At 44.7% G+C, this 19,875-nt stretch overlaps 1 protein-coding gene across 1 annotated transcript in view; it reads right to left on the bottom strand.

Annotated features, from left to right (window-relative positions):
• LOC117460531 (intermembrane lipid transfer protein VPS13B) overlaps window positions 1-19,875 on the bottom strand; it is a 424,908-nt gene that overhangs the window by 173,161 nt on the left and 231,872 nt on the right. The window contains 6 exon segments of the mRNA XM_071205797.1: window positions 7,267-7,378; window positions 7,958-8,114; window positions 8,448-8,723; window positions 10,689-10,755; window positions 14,076-14,190; window positions 16,007-16,178. Of these exon segments, the coding sequence (XP_071061898.1) occupies window positions 7,267-7,378; window positions 7,958-8,114; window positions 8,448-8,723; window positions 10,689-10,755; window positions 14,076-14,190; window positions 16,007-16,178 (899 nt within the window).

Genomic DNA, 19,875 nt, shown 5'->3' on the forward strand with positions numbered 1-19,875 from the left:
AGAGAGGAGTCTCTCTGGAGGAGCTATAACCGAGGGTACAAAGATGCAGAGGAGAGAGGAGAGAGGAGTCTCTCTGGAGGAGCTATAACCGAGGGTACACTGATTTAGAGGAGAGAGGAGTCTCTCTGGAGGAGCTATAACCGAGGGTACACTGATGCAGAGGAGAGAGGAGAGAGGAGTCTCTCTGGAGGAGCTATAACCGAGGGTACAAAGATGCAGAGGAGAGAGGAGTCTCTCTGGAGGAGCTATAACCGAGGGTACACTGATGCAGAGGAGAGAGGAGAGAGGAGTCTCTCTGGAGGAGCTATAACCGAGGGTCCAAAGATGTAGAGGAGAGAGGAGAGAGGAGTCTCTCTGGAGGAGCTATAACCGAGGGTACAAAGATGCAGAGGAGAGAGGAGAGAGGAGTCTCTCTGGAGGAGCTATAACCGAGGGTACACTGATGCAGAGGAGAGAGGAGAGAGGAGTCTCTCTGGAGGAGCTAGAACCGAGGGTACACTGATGCAGAGGAGAGAGGAGAGAGGAGTCTCTCTGGAGGAGCTATAACCGAGGGTACAAAGATGCAGAGGAAAGAGGAGAGAGGAGTCTCTCTGGAGGAGCTATAACCGAGGGTACAAAGATGTAGAGGAGAGAGGAGTCTCTCTGGAGGAGCTATAACCGAGGGTACAAAGATGCAGAGGAGAGAGGAGAGAGGAGTCTCTCTGGAGGAGCCTATAACCGAGGGTACACTGATTTAGAGGAGAGAGGAGTCTCTCTGGAGGAGCTATAACCAAGGGTACACTGATGCAGAGGAGAGAGGAGAGAGGAGTCTCTCTGGAGGAGCTATAACCGAGGGTACAAAGATGCAGAGGAGAGAGGAGTCTCTCTGGAGGAGCTATAACCGAGGGTACACTGATGCAGAGGAGAGAGGAGTCTCTCTGGAGGAGCTATAACCGAGGGTACACTGATGCAGAGGAGAGAGGAGTCTCTCTGGAGGAGCTATAACCGAGGGTACACTGATGCAGAGGAGAGAGGAGTCTCTCTGGAGGAGCTATAACCGAGGGTACACTGATTTAGAGGAGAGAGGAGTCTCTCTGGAGGAGCTATAACCGAGGGTACACTGATGCAGAGGAGAGAGGAGAGAGGAGTCTCTCTGGAGGAGCTATAACCGAGGGTACAAAGATGCAGAGGAGAGAGGAGAGAGGAGTCTCTCTGGAGGAGCTAGAACCGAGGGTACACTGATGCAGAGGAGAGAGGAGAGAGGAGTCTCTCTGGAGGAGCTATAACCGAGGGTACAAAGATGCAGAGGAAAGAGGAGAGAGGAGTCTCTCTGGAGGAGCTATAACCGAGGGTCCAAAGATGTAGAGGAGAGAGGAGAGAGGAGTCTCTCTGGAGGAGCTATAACCGAGGGTATACTGATGCAGAGGAGAGAGGAGTCTCTCTGGAGGAGCTATAACCGAGGGTACACTGATACACTGAAGTATCCTCCGGAGTCGATTTCAGGCAACAGTGATGTTTAAAAGAGGCGTGACGCATGGCTGGACTTCTGTCAACGAAGCACAGTGTGCAAACTGTTCCCGTTGTGATTAGAAGTTATTTGAGATGATCAAATGTGCATCAGACTTTCTGCCCTTTGCCGTTTGTTTACTCACTTACATCACATCTCCCCTGGATGTTTTTTTTAATACAACTGCTTGAGGCGATGTTTACAGTGAGAACAGCTGCCGAGGTCAGTGCAGAAAGCAGAACAGTGAGTATAATATATATTGCTGAATAATAAATGTAACAGGCCTACATTTCACACTTTATTTGTAGGCTTTAGGACAGAGGTTCCCAACCTGGGGGGCGCGCCCCAGTTTTTTTTTTAATACATATAATTGTAACGCAATACATGATTGTCGCTAAAAGCCTTGTCTCTACATTACAATAAAATATAAAAAATAATTGATTAATTAATTTTAACAAAAATTAAAGTTAGTGGCTTAAAGGCATAAAAAGACAGACATGAATAATTCTTTCTTTAATAGAAATGTTTCTTCTGTCCGTAAAGTGTCCAAACCAGGCTTTTCTGGATAAGCGCATTTTAAAAACATAGTCATTGTCCATGCCGGTTTCAGATCAGATCGGTCTCGGTGTTTTAAACAGTTTAATCCCTTTGTGAATTGTTTCCACTTGCGCCGTTCTTTAATTTCTTCATACAGCGGGAATCCAAATGAATTAATCCTGAGTCCAATAACCATCAAAGTCACTCCAACAGTGCTCCTTGATTACGCTTTCATCCTCCTTTAACAACATACTTCACATTCATCCTGTTTGTGACAGTAGTTGTAGCATTTTGAGACTTTTAAACTTTAATTACTGCTGTTGCGACCCCCCCCTGTGTGTGTGGGGGGGGGGGGGGGGGTGCAACTTACAACAGGAGTCATTTGGGGGGGACTCTTGGGAAAAAAGGTTGGGAACCCCTTCTTTAGGAGATATCTACAAATAAACAGTAGATATTTTTCATGAAACCATATAGTGCTTCACATAATAAACTATACAAGGGCTGTAGCCTGATATTTATGATATACTTTAGGAGCTGTTTGTGTTTGTTATACAATGTGTAGGTGTGTTTTGTAGAGTGTATGTGTGTGTTGTACATTGTGTAGGTGTGGGTTTGTGTGTGTAGGTGTGACGTGTGTCCCAAGTTTTGCGTCCGAAGCTCATTTAAGAGTATCGCAATTCAAAAAGAATGTATAGGCCATGCCCACATTTGTCATTTGTTGTGACACTTTGAATCTCAGTTCGTACTCACCCCCAAAGTATGTCTAAAACATTTTTTTTTTATTTCGTCCATGCGTTCTTGAGTTATACATTTGTGGTGTTGTTGGCGCCCCCTATAGTCCAAAATGAAAATGCTTTGGTATGCGTATTACACAAAACAGAATGAACCTATCCACCAAAATCTGTGATGTTTGGATATATTGTTGATGAGTTATGAGCATTTCTTTCTAAGCCCCGCCTTTTTGCAAATACGTTTTGATTATTGGCGGCCATATTTATTATTATCACTCATTTCCTAAGGTAATGTGTGTGACCCTCCAACGATGCAGTATACTAAGTTTGGTGTCGAAAAATGAAATGTAAGTGAATATTTCACTGTTTGGAACATTATGCTAATAAAAATAAAAGTAGGCGGAGCTTAGAGGTTCAAGAGGACCAAATATAGCAGGTCCCCCCGGATAAGTGTGCAAAAATCTCAGGTCAAACGGACTTACGGTGTGACTATGTTAATTTTTCCCCAAATTATTTACATATAGGTGGCGCTAGCGAGCATGTTGGACAATTTGAACCCATTGACTCCAGAATGTAAAAATGTTCACCGGACCTGGCGTCCGTGCAAAATTATACAACTTGTGAAGCGTCGTAAAGCCCTCAAAAACAGGTTTAAAGTGCAGGAAGAAGAACAAATCCTTGGATAACAATAGGTTCCTCGCACTTCGTGCTAGGATGCCGTTGGGTCCTAGCGCTCTCGTGCTCGGGCCCTAATGAGAAGTTGCTGCTGTGGGTATAGCTCGGTGTCATATGTTGGAGTAGTGGGATACAAACGACAGACACAAAGAAAGTAGGGAGAATAAAACGTAGTAATGGAAAGAGAGGAACACTGCAGGAGGCGGAGAAAGAGACAGAGGCCTTGATACTGATCATGTTGACTTGGTTTCTGCATCACAACTGACACAGCAGCCATGTTTGCCATTACCGTAGAAACGCAGGAGTGTGCACTAACACACACGCACACACACGTGCGCGCGCACACACACACACACACACACACACACACACACACACACACACACACACACACACACACACACACACACACACACACACACACACACACACACACACACACACACACACACACACACACACACACACACACACACACACACACACACACACACACACACACATGCACCCCCCCCCCCCCACACACACACACACACACACACACACACACACACACACACATTGATAACTCAAATATTTGGAAGCTTATGTTTTAACCCTAGACCCTCTAACATGTGTCTCCATGCCCTTAAACCGGAAAACTCAATCTCCACATGGTTCTGGAAGGAGAGGTCCCAGTCCACCCATACAAGAAGCTCTAAATGAAGTGTTCCAAAAGTGAAAAAATCTCATTGTAAAAATAAGAGAAACGGGGAGGATGAGAGAAAATAGGAGTATGGAGTAAAAGATCTGTGACATGCACAGCCACAAGAAAGTCAGGGCTGAATGCATGCTGGACATTATCCAGGCCGGGCCAGTACGTGGAAACACTTTCTCAAGACAGGAAAATGATTTCAGCTGTGTAAATTGACAGTGGCCTTGAGAGGCAGTGGCTGCATATGGAGAGGGAGAAGCAGGGGAAGCCTATCTGTGTCATAATTCGTGCTTAGTGAAGAAGCCGCTGGGGACCTACTCCTTCAGGGAGACAGTTTCAGCATCAAATCAAACAGTGGTAATTGTTACCAAATGACACGGTGCATGTCAACTAGCTCTGCACACTTTTATAGTCCAACAGGTTTATTTTACCTTCTTTGAGGAACTCTATCAATTCTAAATGAAAATACACACTGTAGCCTGCACATGGAGAGGCTGTAAGGGAAGCTGAAGCAGGTGTGTCAGGATAAGTGTTAGTGGACCAGTATAAGACATGCTCCGTCAGGATGTTTACACGTACTCGCTGTGTTAGCATCTTCTCTCACAGGGTGTCGTTACAGTAAATCCTGCTTTAAGACCGTGTGAGGCGATCATTTCATATACAGTAGACACAAACACCATTGCTGTGAATGATCAGTCATTCAATTATGACAGCGGATGTAGTTAGTGGTGGGCTTTAAGCAGAACCGAGCAAATGGCTCCCGGCCCTTATGGACATATTTCTTGCTATAGCCACAGTTTACAGATCGTAAACACATTGGTGTACATGATTACAGACTGTGACTTTCTCTATACGACTTGGGGGAGCACACACAATATAATTCAGCACAGATCAAGCACGTAACAGTGTATGTCAACAAGGTCCTGATCTCAGGGTGATCAATCACGTGAGGCAGAAGTGAGATGGTCCTAAGTTGGAGGGCCGATGTGAACAGGGTAGGTGGTGAGGATAATGCACGGTTACACATGGAACAATGAACACAGAGTGGTTTGACATAATACCTGGGTTTCACTGCAGAGAGGGAAGTGGTGGCTCTTGGCTTCTGTGTGCAGAGGCTAAGTGAATGTGCCTGCTGCTGGTTTGTGTATTTTGCTGTGCATAGTTAGAATATGTTTTTGTATGCACGACTGAATGAAGACACCATATTGTCTGTGAGTGCATGTGTACCAGACTCTGTGTGTTGTATGGAGGGCCTATGGTAGCATGCTTGTGCTAAGGCAGGGTGGACGTCATGCAAAGCGATCTCTGTGTCGGAGCAGATGTGGGCACCACAGCCACACAGTCACCAATCCTCTCACTCCCACAGGCACCACACTACTAGCCAATATGGGGTCAAATTGCACGGCTGTTTCAACTGTTTTCTGGGTTGAAAGTCTGAGAAAAACTCCAGATCATTTTCCATGCCCGCAAGATCGTCATTTATCATTTGACATGATGATAACATGGCCAACATGTCAACAAAATAAATATAGGCCCAGTTTCCATGGAAACAGAGTAGTTACTACTCATTAGCTGTAATAACTTGTTGCAAAACATTTTAGTACATTAGATGGTGTAGTTTTCGAGAGGATAAAAAACATATCCCCAAAAGTCCCTACAGAACAGTTGCTACGGTTACTGATCAACAACATGTTTACTCCGAAACATGAAAGAAAACAAACAAGACACTGTGAAGGAGATAGATCTTCTGTGGAAAAACTGTGTACCACGTAGGACAGAATGCCTTGATGGTTACAGATGTCAGGCAGCCCCCCCCCCCCCCCCCACATGTGACTCTTCCACCAACTGCAGCAGAAATGAAGCCTAAAGTGGCCTCTCCTCTCCTTTTGCTTGGCCACCTCTTTTTTCTTTTTCTCTCCACTTCACGTCTTGTGTCAGCTCACATCTCACTCGCAGCTGTACAAATCATTTGGCACCACTTTTATCTCCCCATTACGTGTGTTTGCCAGCTCCATATCTGCCCATTCACACAACTGCTCTCTCTCTCGCACACACGCACACGCACACGCACACACACACACACACACACACACACACACACACACACACACACACACACACACACACACACACACACACACACACACACACACACACACACACACACACACACAAGCTGTGGGGCTGCGGTTGTGAGGCAGCTATGACACAATCCAGATTCTTTAAGCTGCCTATAGCAGGGAAATGTTTTGTACAGAGCTATTTCCCTCCAGATTTTCCCTGCCTAGTTGCTTTGATCCATATGGCACGGGGGGGGCTTGTGTCAACAGTCTTGTGTTTCAGCTGGAGGGCCCGGCAGACCCCCAAGGTGTCACTCACTGCTCTGTCACTGCTAGGGCAGCTTAACCACTATGTGGCGCTGTCACTCGCTCCTGAAAACTTCTCATCATGAGGACACAGAAGTGCACCATGCCCATCTGAACACACATTCACCAAAACACTTGCCTCACAACCGTATGGAGAGAGATACTGCATATCAACAGGGGAGGTGTAGGAGCTGTGTGTGTAAAGGGAAGAGTAACGGTACGTCCACACGGTTCCGTGGCGTTGAAGCTTGCCGGTGGGCGTGTCTGGCGCGCGACCAACAACCTATCACATTAATGTCCCGCCCCGGACACACAAGCACACGGTTTGATTGGCTAGCGCTTGTACTGGCATATGATTTGATTGGTTGGCGCTTCCGTCGATGTTTGAAAAGTTAACTTTCTCAACTTTCGAAGCGACGCGACGGAACCACAATGCAGTTCGGCAAAGCTTGACGTCACCCCATTCAAAGTGAATGGGAAGCGTCTCCTTTGAAGCACGCGACGGAACCGTGTGGACATTACGTGAGGATCATTTCAAAGGTTCAAATCAAGACTATGTTCTTTTATGTTTGGGTTAAATTATTCAGCATGTAAAAGATGTACTGATTTGCTTAACAAAACTAACGTGTGACTGATTATACTATGTATTTCATAACATTTTAATGTTATACTTAAAATAAAATAAAAAGTTTGATTGAATCAAAGCCACACATGGTGTTCCTACCATACAGTGTGGTTTGAGCCGAGAGTGGGTAGGAGGAGGAGAGCTGTTCTTACTGGTAGATGTCTTTCCGCAGCACTGTGCGGGTCAGGGGGTTGTCCGCCTGGGGGGCCATGCTGAGGGAGCCCAGCTTCAACACCAGAGTGTCTTCTTTTTTCATCTGAGGGTCTAATGACACACAATCAAATACAATCATAATGTAAAAATATGGATATAGACACAGACATATCCTTTATGCAAATACAAAGCTTAAACAAAGGTGAATACACACACGCACACACACACACACACACACACACACACACACACACACACACACACACACACACACACACACACACACACACACACACACACACACACACCCACACACACACACACACACACACACACACACACACACACACACACACACACACACACACACACACACACACACACACACACACACACACACACACACACACACACCACTATAAGTCATTACTACCAGCAGACATAACATTCGATCTATGACAATATGACATTGCATTATATTTGGAGGAGTGTAAATAACTGTGGTTGGTTCTTTGGAACCACAGCTATGTGTCTTTGCAACTGTCTAATGTGGTGTCTTTGCTTTGTCTGGGCGGCCATGACAGAGACTTTCATACACGCACCACAGACTTACAGAATCTAAATCATAGCCTGTTGTTTTCCGTCTGAAAACACAAGTGTGCTTTCAGAAGAGAAAAGTAGTTCCCTGACCTGGTGCCGTGTGTTTGTCTCGTGCACTGGGACAGAAGACCCTGATCACGCTGGTGTTGATGTACATCAGGGGTAAACTCCGAGAGTTCAGAGTGTGGATTCTCATTGGTTGACCAGCTGTCTTTCCACGCTCTCTGTAGCGTCTTGGCACCGTAGCCTGAAAAGACATCCAGTCAAATATATTTAATTATGAAATACAAAACATCTTATCACTACGTTGTGTTGTCTCAATGGCTGGTTCAAATGACAAAACTAATTAATACGTGAAGGAGTCACCTTTAAATTGCATATAATTGTTGACTGAGACTTTAAACTAACTTGCTGGATATTACAAGATTGACCAAATTAGTGCAATTATTATCCAAAATGTATTTAAATATTGACATTTATTCATGCACACTTGAAAAATGAAAAAACATATATGTGGATGACAAGGCTCAAGCCTGCATAGCACACAGTAGTAGGAACTGACAATACAATGTGTGTGTACCTGGAACACCCCCGCTACAGTAGCCAGCAAGGGGCAGGACAGCACCACGTCGAAGGGCTGAGCCGTCAGCAGGATCTCCCTCAGGTACTGGGGGGAGCTGTCTGCCAGGGGGTCAGAGGTCAGCCGCTGACTGCTGGTGGTGGTAGCACCGCTGCGTGGGGGTCTCTCCGGCCGGGTTGTGAGTTTGTGACGGACATTTTTGGTGACAGCCTGGGTGTAGGTGATGGACAGGAAGCCGTGCTGCTGGTGAGAGACCTCCAGGACCTTGGCTGCCGTCTGGCCAGCGGTCAGACAGACAAATAGCACTGATGATAAGTTGTCATTACACAGAGAGATAGACACAAACACTATGCTGTTCTTTCTCAGCTCATTTATTTGATAGGGGTAAATCCTCTACAAAATAACTTACTCTAGATTCACACTTCTTTTGGTTAATAATGACTGATCTATAATCTTTATTCCAAACATTGGGCCTCATGGCATTTACTTTAAACAGTGCTCTTTTTAAAGGAAAACACTTAACCTCAACAACAACAAACTGTGTTTTCATAAACATCTCAAGCTACAGTACTAGCTAAAAAAGCGTTCAAGATCAAATCTATTTATATTCTGCTATTAAGATTGGATCCTGAAATCAGCCAACTCTATGACAAGCAATGTATATATGTATATATATATATATATATATACCTGCGGTATACCAACCTGCGGCTGAATTACTTCAGATTGATCTGATTAGCAAGATTACCAATTTGAGAGGAAATAAGAGGGGATAATCACTTAACTACCCATTGAGTAAAAGCAAATCATCTCCAACTGTTGCATGATTAAAAGAAAGTCTGCAAAAACATCCGGTAACAGTTAAAAGTTGTTAAAGTCATTTATCAACTGGAAATTATCATAAAACCTGCACCCTTTTGGAATGCTCTATTCAAATGTAGAAGTGTGAGATATAGTTATAATCCATAGGTTGTGTCCTTGGCAGCAGTATGTATGTATGACTGTTTGATTTGTGATTTTACCAATAATATAATTAAAACATTCCACAGCAAAATCCTAATTGTTTAAACCAAGTGAAATAAGTGGCTTCCGAACCCTCTCTGAGAAGCACACATCATTATGTTAGCCACTGTTAATGGAGTTTAAGCAGAGTCAACTAAAGGAGAAGGGCGACGTTCTTACAGGAGGGAAAAAGCCAGAGAAGTGGCTGAAAGATTCTTGCTTGCTGACGGGTCGAACCAACACAGTGCGTCTGTTCAGCTTGTCAGTGCAAGAGAGGAGCACTCCTCCACCGCCGCACGAGCTCTGAACTCCCTCCTCCCTACTGAAGGTGAGGAGAGGGAAGGAGAGAAGGTGGATGAGGAGAGGGAAGGAGAGAAGGTGGATGCGGAAAGAGACAGAGAAGGCAAGAAGTCACACGGAGGGGGAGATGAAAGCATGTATACAGAAAGAGAAGGTAGGGAGAAAAAGACAAAGAAAGAAAGAAATGCATGAAACCTCAAAATCATTGTGAAAATTAAATATACTCCCTGATTAAACCAGAGGCAGTTGGAGCAGCGTGAGCCAGCTGCCTTTATGGAATGGTCTTATACTATGCGTATCAAGCAAATTGGCAACTGTTGAACTTTAGGATGAGCAGAATGAATATTTAAGATTTAAAGCCACTTCAAAATCCATCTTCTGTACAAAAACAAATGTTTATAAATCTTTATGTTTGATCTACAATCCCTTCTTTATTGTTTAATTATACTATTCAGGTAATGTTAGCTCTGCTCTAAAGTTGTATTTGCTATGTACAAGTATAAGACCATAACCAGAAAAAGATTCAGCAACAACAAAATGGAGTCAAAACAGTCCTAGTCTACTCCAAATCAAACCCCAACACACACACACACACACGCGCGTATGTGCACGCACGCACACACACACACACACACACACACACACACACACACACACACACACACACGTGCGCGCGTACGCACACGCACACACACACACACACACGGTTGTCAGCCAATAACAGCCACTGGACAGACAGGGGATCATAAATACCATATTTTTATAATTGTATCCTGTTTGTCCAAATTAAATAGTGTATGAAATTATTATATAAGCGGCCCCCCCGTGTTGTTTTTGATTTGGACTAGTTGTCCTGTCTGTCCAGCCTGAGTAGAAATGAGGGGTCCGGATGGAGCGGAGCAGAGGCTCAGTGTGCAGGGGCTCTGATAAGGACCTCACCACTGCTGTCTCCTTGCACTGCAGAATGAGTCCTTCATAGGAGCCAGAGTGCAAGCCCTGCCCTGGCCTGGAGACACATACAAGGCCAAGCTTAAACTGGGCATCTGGGATTACTCACGCTGTACTGTTGTGGCCATGATTGTTTGTATCGCTCGATGGAAACAGTAGTTATTACATTGCATTGAGATACGTGAGCCACAGCCGAGCAGTTTCAAACCGCACACTATTAACCAAACACAAAGCAGCGTGCATACATTAGGACTTCAATGCAGGTCAATTATGGATTGAAAGTCACTCATATTGAATTTTAGACAGCACTTTAAGATGTTTATCAAATACATTTGAAGCATAATTAATGTTGTTTTTGATATATTTTATAAATAATGTTTTTATGAATTTGACCCTTTAAAGTGTCATTGAGTACCCTAAAAAGCGCTCTTCAAATAAAATGTATTATTATTGTTATGTAGTGGCCATCTGTAAGAGGCAGAAAGCTCCTGTAAAGCAGACATCACGAGAAGTTAACATGAAGACCGACACAATCATTTGCAGCACAACATAAACACGACACGTGTACACACACGAGAGCATTATCACTTTACCCCAGGAGGCCAAACACCAGCGGCACGTGGCAACAGGTATCACCCAATCACCATGGAGCAACGTCATCTGCATCATATCTTAAGCTTTTCTTAGATTGCCCCCCCCCCCTTCTTCATTGCCCCTCACCAGAATCCTGGGGGTTCCTTGAGATACTTCTAAGACAGGGGTGTCCACACATTTCCCACTGAGGGCCACTTACAGAAAATAAGTGAGCAACATCAATCAGATCAGATGTAGGTCAACTCTGCTTGATAATTGAACACGGTTAAAGAGGTTGGGGGGGGGGGTGATAAGGAGAAATAGGCAGGGTATGTTACAAGCTTGTTATACAAATACGTTATTTTTAGTACAATAAAAGACAAGCACAAGTTTCATGTGTGGGCCATATCCCATTATCCTTTTAGAACATGTGCTGCAGGCCAATTTAAAACGGACCATTGGCTGCAGTTGGCCCCCGGGCCGTAGCTTGGAGAACCCTGTTCTTGGAGTTATCTCGTGTGAAAGGCAATTCTTTCTGCGTGTCCCTAGTGCCCATATCATATGGACTCCTGAAGCTCTTCATTTCTCCCTTCATCCCGCCCTTTTCTCTCTCCCTCTCTCTGCCCCATCCACTCATCCTTTGCTCCATTTGCAGAACAGCTGGAGGACATCAGCTCCAGTCTGTGTGAGCTGACAGAGTGAACTGTCACTGGAACTCCTCTCCTGGGGGGGTCTATGAGTTTCAGTGCACCTCAAAGACATTGTTGCTCAGGGAGACGAGGCTAGAATAAAGAGAAGATGTGGCCTGATGACCTTCCCACGTGATGGGACACCCCCCAATCACATCATTACTTATGTGTTTCCTTATTATTCACCTGCGCCAGGAGTCGTTATCCACACACCTATGAGGTCGAACACTATTGTACTTTCCTGTGGGACTCCTTTTCCGTCATGCTCCTTCCCTCCTCCACCCTCCCTACAGCCAGGTATTCAATGATGTATCCACCTCACACATTTACGTGATATCTACATTTGCATTCATTTTCCAGCAGTCGAAGGCCAGATGAGAGATGTTCTCTTTCAAACTTGATTTAATCTGATCCACTACACACCAATAATCTGGGCCGGGTGATGAAATACCTCACAATTATCTGCTCAGAATGATTCATATGGACTCCAACCTCTGTGGGCTCTCTTGTGCATGTGGATGGTACAGATTAGAGCGGGCCAGGAGCCCAGACACCCTCCGCTGTGTCCTAAACAGCCATGACTATAACCTGGCTTGGATAATGGGTTGCTCCTGGCTGCCAGAACGTTGGTCGGTAAAAGTGTGTTGAGACCATGTTGTTAAAAGCACATTAAACTGAAACAACCTAGACATAACTCAATTGACCCATTATCTACTTAGGAAGGCAAAGAGGTCTAGCAAAGAGATTAGGTTGGCTCTATCTCAGAACCCATTGGACACACACCTGTGGAGAGCAGAGCAGTATGACCCACTGACTCTGTCCTGCTGAGGTTGATGCGCCTGCAGATAAATCCACTGCCTTCAGCCAAACAGTCGGATATAAGGCCTGACCATCGCCCCCCCCCTCTCTGACCTGGACTACTAGTACATGGCTAAGCTGTTTGTTTTCTGGCAAATCACAATCCATATCTATTATCACATCAGTGGTGAGAGCATTGATTGCTAATGATGGGGTTGCATCCAGCACAGGGCCAGAGAAGGGCCACGTCCCCTTCACTGCCTGGCTCGATCAGAGAAGATTATAGGAACAATTATACTCAGGCACGCAGACCTGAAAACACACAATCTGCTGGAGAGTTATAGATCGCTGGTGCATTATCTCCTCACACAGAGACGGAGGGAATTGCCTCCTGCTAAGTGGTCCCTTCCCAACAGAACAACACCTCAGGCACGTACACAGAGCGCAGCCCAGCGGCTGACTCCATCCCAGAGGTATGTGGTCATGGCAAAGCGGAAGAAATACAGGAAATGAGGATTTAGATATTGAAACGAGGCCACCCTTTAACTGATGGTAAGGACGTGTGTTGTGGGCGTGGACATGTATACAAAATAATCTGTAGTTACCGCTTAGTCTCACAATGCTACAGTATATGCATTCATAACTCTTTAGAGCCCAGAGCTAAACTACTCCATTGTGACAGGAAGTGGTCATGAGGAGAGATCACCAACAGGATGCAGTGGATCCTCGCCCGGTGGTTCCCCCCCCAATCGATGCAGGCAGACAGAGAAAGATGATGTATGGGCTATCTCTGCTTTGTGAGCCAGAGTCGGGCCAGCTCAGAACCCATTAACGCTCAGTCCTGTCTGTGGGTCCTCTGTCTGAGTCTGTGCTCACCACTGCAACAGCTGTCTGGAAACACGATGACGCTGAGGTGATGATCCCAGAAAGCACCCATGTGAGCAGAAGTGGGAACAGACACAGTTTTAGTGGTATTGGTGAAGTGTGCTTAGCTTCAGACTGAGAGAGTGTGGCTGCAGCAAAGTGGCCTGCTGGCCCTGTTCCCGTATTAATCACAGAACGTTTCATTCAGACACTGTATGTCACCAAGCCATCCCTACGGTGCGTGGTGACATACACACAACACGCATCCTGTGTTCACCTCCAGTGCGTGGTGACATACAGTACACACAACACGCATCCTGTGTTCACCTCCAGTGCGTGGTGACATACAGTACACACAACACGCATCCTGTGTTCACCTCCAGTGCGTGATGACATACAGTACACACAACACGCATCCTGTGTTCACCTCCAGTGTGTGCACAGTGTACTCTACCTGCATCTGTGGTGGTCGATGTTGAAGCTGCCAACTTTACATTTGATCTTCGTATAAACATCTTGGACATCCACTGAGGCACTCAGGTCCTCAAGTTCACTGATGACACATATTTCTGGCAAAAACACAAACAAGTAGAAATATTTTTGTAGATTTCAGGATCAGGAAGCTTATCACAGTGGAAAAGGGAACTTGAGTTCGCAGCACTGCGAGTGCAGGGAGTTTATGTTTACACATGCCGTATGGCCATCACTGTACAGGGACACAGGCGATACAGCTGAACTCACACTTCAAAGGTACTTTTATCTGTGTGTGTGTGTGTGTGTGTGTGTGTGTGTGTGTGTGTGTGTGTGTGTGTGTGTGTGTGTGTGTGTGTGTGTGTGTGTGTGTGGGTGTGTGTGTGGGTGTGTGTGTGTGAGTTTAATTTATGTTGACAAGAACCCTGCAATGTAGCTTATCAGGTCCTCATTCAACTCCTGTGGTCAGTTCCCCCCCGCAACTGCACCAATGAGCCACGCATACACACGCATACACACGCATACACACGCATACACACACAGTACTGTAGCACCCTCAAAGCAATACCTGCCGTTCTGAGGAACGAAGAAATGAGTGGCTTAAAGAAGAACACATGAATACAACATCTCTCAGCCTGTTATAATGAAAATGTCTTCCTGTTTGTACACAATACTGAATGTTCATGGACTGCACATGTATTCATTACAGTGTGTCATCCTGCCTCCATGCACCTGGTCTCTAAACAGGCCCACCCACTGGAGGCAGTGAGTACGTTTCATCGAGCCTGTGCTCCCTCATTGTTTCCACAGAGAAAGTCCCACACCACAGGCTCGCTTGGGGAATGGACTTCATCCATGTGAAGTTTCTGGTTGTTGTGGTAAATATTAGAAATTCAGAGGTTACTAACAAATTATTGAAACACAAGGCATGTGCGTTTTATTGTGAACACTGAGTTTGTTTTGAGATACTCTGAAACTCAAAGTCTTGTTGTGTTGATGTTGATGTTTGAGTTTTCTAAACCAACCATGGAAGAGAACAGGAAACCCTAATGGTCTTAAAGAAAGGAAAGTGTTGCGATGGTGTGCGCCTTGAGCAGAGCCCCTGGAGACTCGTGCTTGAATGTCTACCTCTAATCTTCCAACATAACATACCAGTATTACCCAGAACCCCTTTGTGTGGAATGGGCGTTTCTCCATTTCTCTAGAGACAAGATTCTTATTTCTTTTGCAGTTTAAAAACATATGACATCATAGCAGATTGTCTGCATTCATATCTGTAGCTGACTTATTTCCAATAATGTACTTGTTGATATAGGAATCTAATATATTGCGTCCACACAATTCTAGTTTTCAATAACATGCTTATTGTGTTTCACGCAGAGAAGTCAGTGGTAAGTTCATCTCGCAACTCAGATGGCAGATATTAAGCCCAAATCCAAAGTAATGCCTATTTGGGATATTACTAAGTCAAACCACCTCTGTGAGGTCCTCCCAAACATTCCAACTCCACTGCGCGATCTGCAAGGCAGATGCTAAATATTACAGACAGCAATTAAAGGTAAATCTAGCCTTTCTTTACCCTTAGTAAATCTAAAGGAGAAAAGAGTTTGTTCGGGATTCATCAACAATGCATTTTCCCTCCATCCCTGCTCTATTCGGCGGCTTATCTCCTGGAGGAGAAACATGGTAGGTTCGTCACTAAGTGTTCATACAGAAGGACCCTAAGAACATTCACTTTAAAAAGCACTCCTGCTTTTGGAGTTGTCTTTATTGTCACATAACGCACATATATCAGATCTCTAATTAAATTAGTTTAACTACATTTTTCCTTTAGCATCAGTTAATGTAAAAGTCACTGAAGTAACCGGTATATGAAAAAAGATAGCGGTAAGTATAATGTGGAGGTAAGAGTACCTTTCTGTTTGTCAGTGGGGTCGGGAGCGAACAGTTTAGCTGTGACCTTGGGCAGCATCCACTGCATCCACAGGCTGACCTTCCCACTGGTGCCCCCGATGCTGCTGGTTTTCTGCTCCAGAGTCACGGTGTCCGCAAATGGACCATCGTCTCCGGCTGGCACCGAGTCACCCTGGGGGGCCAAGACAGGATGAGTTCAACCCGGTAAAGTGGTAACAAGCCATATTTTCAGTCAAGAATTTGACTGCGACATACACCTGAAAAAAGATCCTATCTCGTTAGCGCCATAAACAAGAAGAAGGCTGGACTTTCAGTTCAGAACTAGAACAAAGCACCAATACAACATTTACTGTAGAATTCTGAGATTAGTGTGAGTTTGTTTATTTAACCGTGTGCATGTCCCTACATGTGTTTGTGCATGTATGTTTGAAAGTGTTGTCGCTGTGCATGCAGCCATAACAAAGCAACCACCAGCTTTCAAGCGTTTTGGAGTAGATGACCTCAGTGTCTGGTGAGCAGAACTCCACTCAGAGCTGAGCCATGTGGGGGGAAAGGACTATTGTGTGGAGCTGTCACTGGTGTTAACCCCACTAAGCCAGCAGCACCCACATGGCCTGCTTTCACTCAAACACGCCAGGACACACACGTCTGCAGCCTGGGACAGAATAGGAAGTGAAGAGCCGAATGGGGGCGGAGGTGGAGAGGAGAGCAGGATGTGGCGGAGGAGCTCGCATCTCATCACTGTGGGTTTGGCATAGCACTGAGGATGAGAGCACTAGGGACATTTTTTATTTCTCTCCTGCTCTGCCTGTTAAATCTGGTTTCCAAACATGTCGCTGCCTGGCTGACTCAGAGTGAACAACCTGCAAACAAACAATATGGCAATTTGCAGCTCTGGCATTACAGGGTTTCACTTGTTCCACAGCTTCTCCCATGGCGGCGTGGGAATGACAGATTGTGTCATGTATCTAGCCTGACTGTGGTCGGTGAGGATATTATAACCATCTCAATTAGAAAGCCCACAGCTGCTGGGCTGATTACAGTATCTTAAGGGCTCACCATGAGGGAAATATGACCCTGATCCGCATCTGGGGGAGGGATGCTAAATTGTAAATGTATTTAATTGCGCAAATGAGGGTGGCTGATAATAGAGTTAAATAACAAATGATGACAACAAAATAAATAAATAATATTATGCTGATTTAAAAATTGAAAAAATGTAAGTGTATGAGAACCACTAGAAAACCGATATAAGACATATAAGACTTTGTAAGCATGTGTGTGTGTGTGTGTGTGTGTGTGTGTGTGTATATGTGTGTTGTGTGTGTGTGTGTGTGTGTGTGTGTTAGGGCTGCACGATTTTGGGAAAAAATCTAATCGCAATTTTCCGGACAAATATTGCGATTGTGATTCGATTTGCGATATTTGTTTTTAAGCAACCCAATGGAAGTTTATTGTAAAATGCGGCCATAACTCCGGCTAGGAAGGTCGTATCAACATACTCCTGTCTCTAGCACCCCGCAGCCCGAGCTACGAGTGAAAGAACTAAACTTACATGAAACTTCCGTTGGGTTGCTTTAAAGTCAAGCTTCAGTTAAAGATTCACCCTTTTAGATGTAGAACATGTGATGGAGCATTACTAACCTGACTCAAAAGCACTTGGCAGGTGATTGGATCAATCTGTCTATCACCTTCTATCATGGGCCACTTCTGATTTGATTAGCAATGGCTGGTACATGTGGAGCACAGCACTTCTGATTGGTGTGGATGACTGACACACAAGAAGAAAAAAAAAAGTGAAGGCTTTGCGATTTAATAATCGCATCATCTCGAATCGCGATTTCGATTTAAAATCGATTAATCGTTCAGCCCTAGTGTGTATGTGTGTGTTTTAGAGATGTTAAGATTCACCGATTCGCATCGGTGCACCGGCATAAACGTTCAAGATGCAAGTGCACCGGTTGAAAGAGTGCACATCGGCTACAGTTTGGGTTGAACCGGGTTGAACTCGCGATGCATCGATTGCGTAGCGTCTTTGCATCGGTAAAAAAACGATTCAAAATCCCCTCATCTTGTCAACGCTCAGCAGAGACGATCTTTGATATTTGCTTCGCCACTACGGAGGCCGAGAGTCTCAGTTATTAACACACACGGAAGTTGAGGAGAAAGAGAAACACAGCGCACCGAAAAATAACGGTTGGCAACACTTCGGATTGTTCAAGAAACACGGTGTAATAGTCCTTTATGCTCTATAGTTGACCGCAGGTCATGGAGAGTGATCAGGTATTCGTAGACCTTTGTATGAGGTATCTTTATTACTCAACAGGTCTACAGCCATGATACATAGATCCGTCCTAGATGCGGGCTTGCATACACACAGTATCACTCCGCAGCCGCACCCCATCAGTAACGTCCTGATGGTATATGTGCGCGGCACTATATACTACAGACGGTCAACTTGAAAAATCGCTCGCAAATTGTTAACGATGCCGAGCCGCTTTAAAGTACACACGTAGTACGAGGAACTTAGTGACGCACATAAAGAGGCGACATGGGGTCTGCGGCTGAAAAGAGAAACCTGAAAGTTAGACTGAGTTAAATCACTCAGAGGTGTTCTGTCAGAGAGTGGTGTTTAGTTTACAGCAGCCTGTGACGGCCAATAACAGTTTAAATGTCTTCCTCACTGTAAGCACTTATGAAATACCTGTTTGTGAAAGGTTATTTGTATTCTTCATTGTTCCTATAGAACCCACTGCTTTCTGCTCAATGGTGAGTGAGCCTATGAGTGTTCAGCACATCAGGCTGCAGCTGTATGGGCATGGCACCATGGTAGCTGTTATTTGCACATTGTTAATCATGAGCAATGCCTCCTTACATTGTTTAACTGTGAGGTGTTATAACATTGTACTCTGGAGAGCTTTTTAAGGTAAAAAAATAAACGGCATGATGGGATGTGCAGTACCAAATATGTAAAGCACTTTTTTGTTAATGTATGATTTGCTGCATATAAGGAATAAAACTAAAATCCTCTGTCGTACCATATTGAAGTATCATTATTTTGCATCGTGTTGAATCGCATCGTATCGCACCGAATCGCATAATGTTGAATCAAATCGTATTGAACTGTATCGCAACAGGGGTGAATCGTATCATCGCCTGGTTTTTCAAATGTATCGTTAATGTATCGTATCGTGGCAACGTATCGAGATGCGCATCGCATCGGCCTCAGTGATGGAGATGCACATCCCTAGTGTGTTTGTATGTGTGTGTTTGTGTATGTGTGTGTGTGTATTTAGCACTGTTAAGTTTACAATTCTGGCCATTGGGTAGGATTAGCCTGTGTCATGTGACGTGTGGAGCATCCAACACCCGGCTCAACCTGGTTCCTGGCCAGAACCACTGCTGTCACTTAAAAACATTTAGTCTCCTATAAGATCACTCCACCTTGGCCCGTTAGAACGGTCATTTATTATTGGACTGACATCTCCCGTTCTTGGAAAAACAAACATTTTAAAAAAGATTTTCTGGACTTTAAATTAAAAATGATTTGCTAATTATTTATTACCCCCAAAATGGTTCAGTTGTAAAAATCCAGAAAAAAAAAAAAGACTGAGGACATTTTAAAGCAAAGTAAAGAAATTCAAAAATAAAACTAAGGTAAACATGAACGTGTTTTGATAAGGTCGAAAAAAAGCTGGAGTTCAGGTTTTTATGAAAGAAAATCCCCTCTGCTCCCCTTATCAAGTGAGGCCTTGGAGAACAGATGTGGTGGTGTGGCTTTGGTGGAGGTAGGCCTTGCCTGAACTGCCAGCTTGGGGCCCCCGACACACACACACACACACACACACACACACACACACACACACACA

This window comes from Pseudochaenichthys georgianus, chromosome 16 (assembly GCF_902827115.2).
Source record: "Pseudochaenichthys georgianus chromosome 16, fPseGeo1.2, whole genome shotgun sequence".
Classification (NCBI taxonomy): domain Eukaryota; kingdom Metazoa; phylum Chordata; class Actinopteri; order Perciformes; family Channichthyidae; genus Pseudochaenichthys; species Pseudochaenichthys georgianus.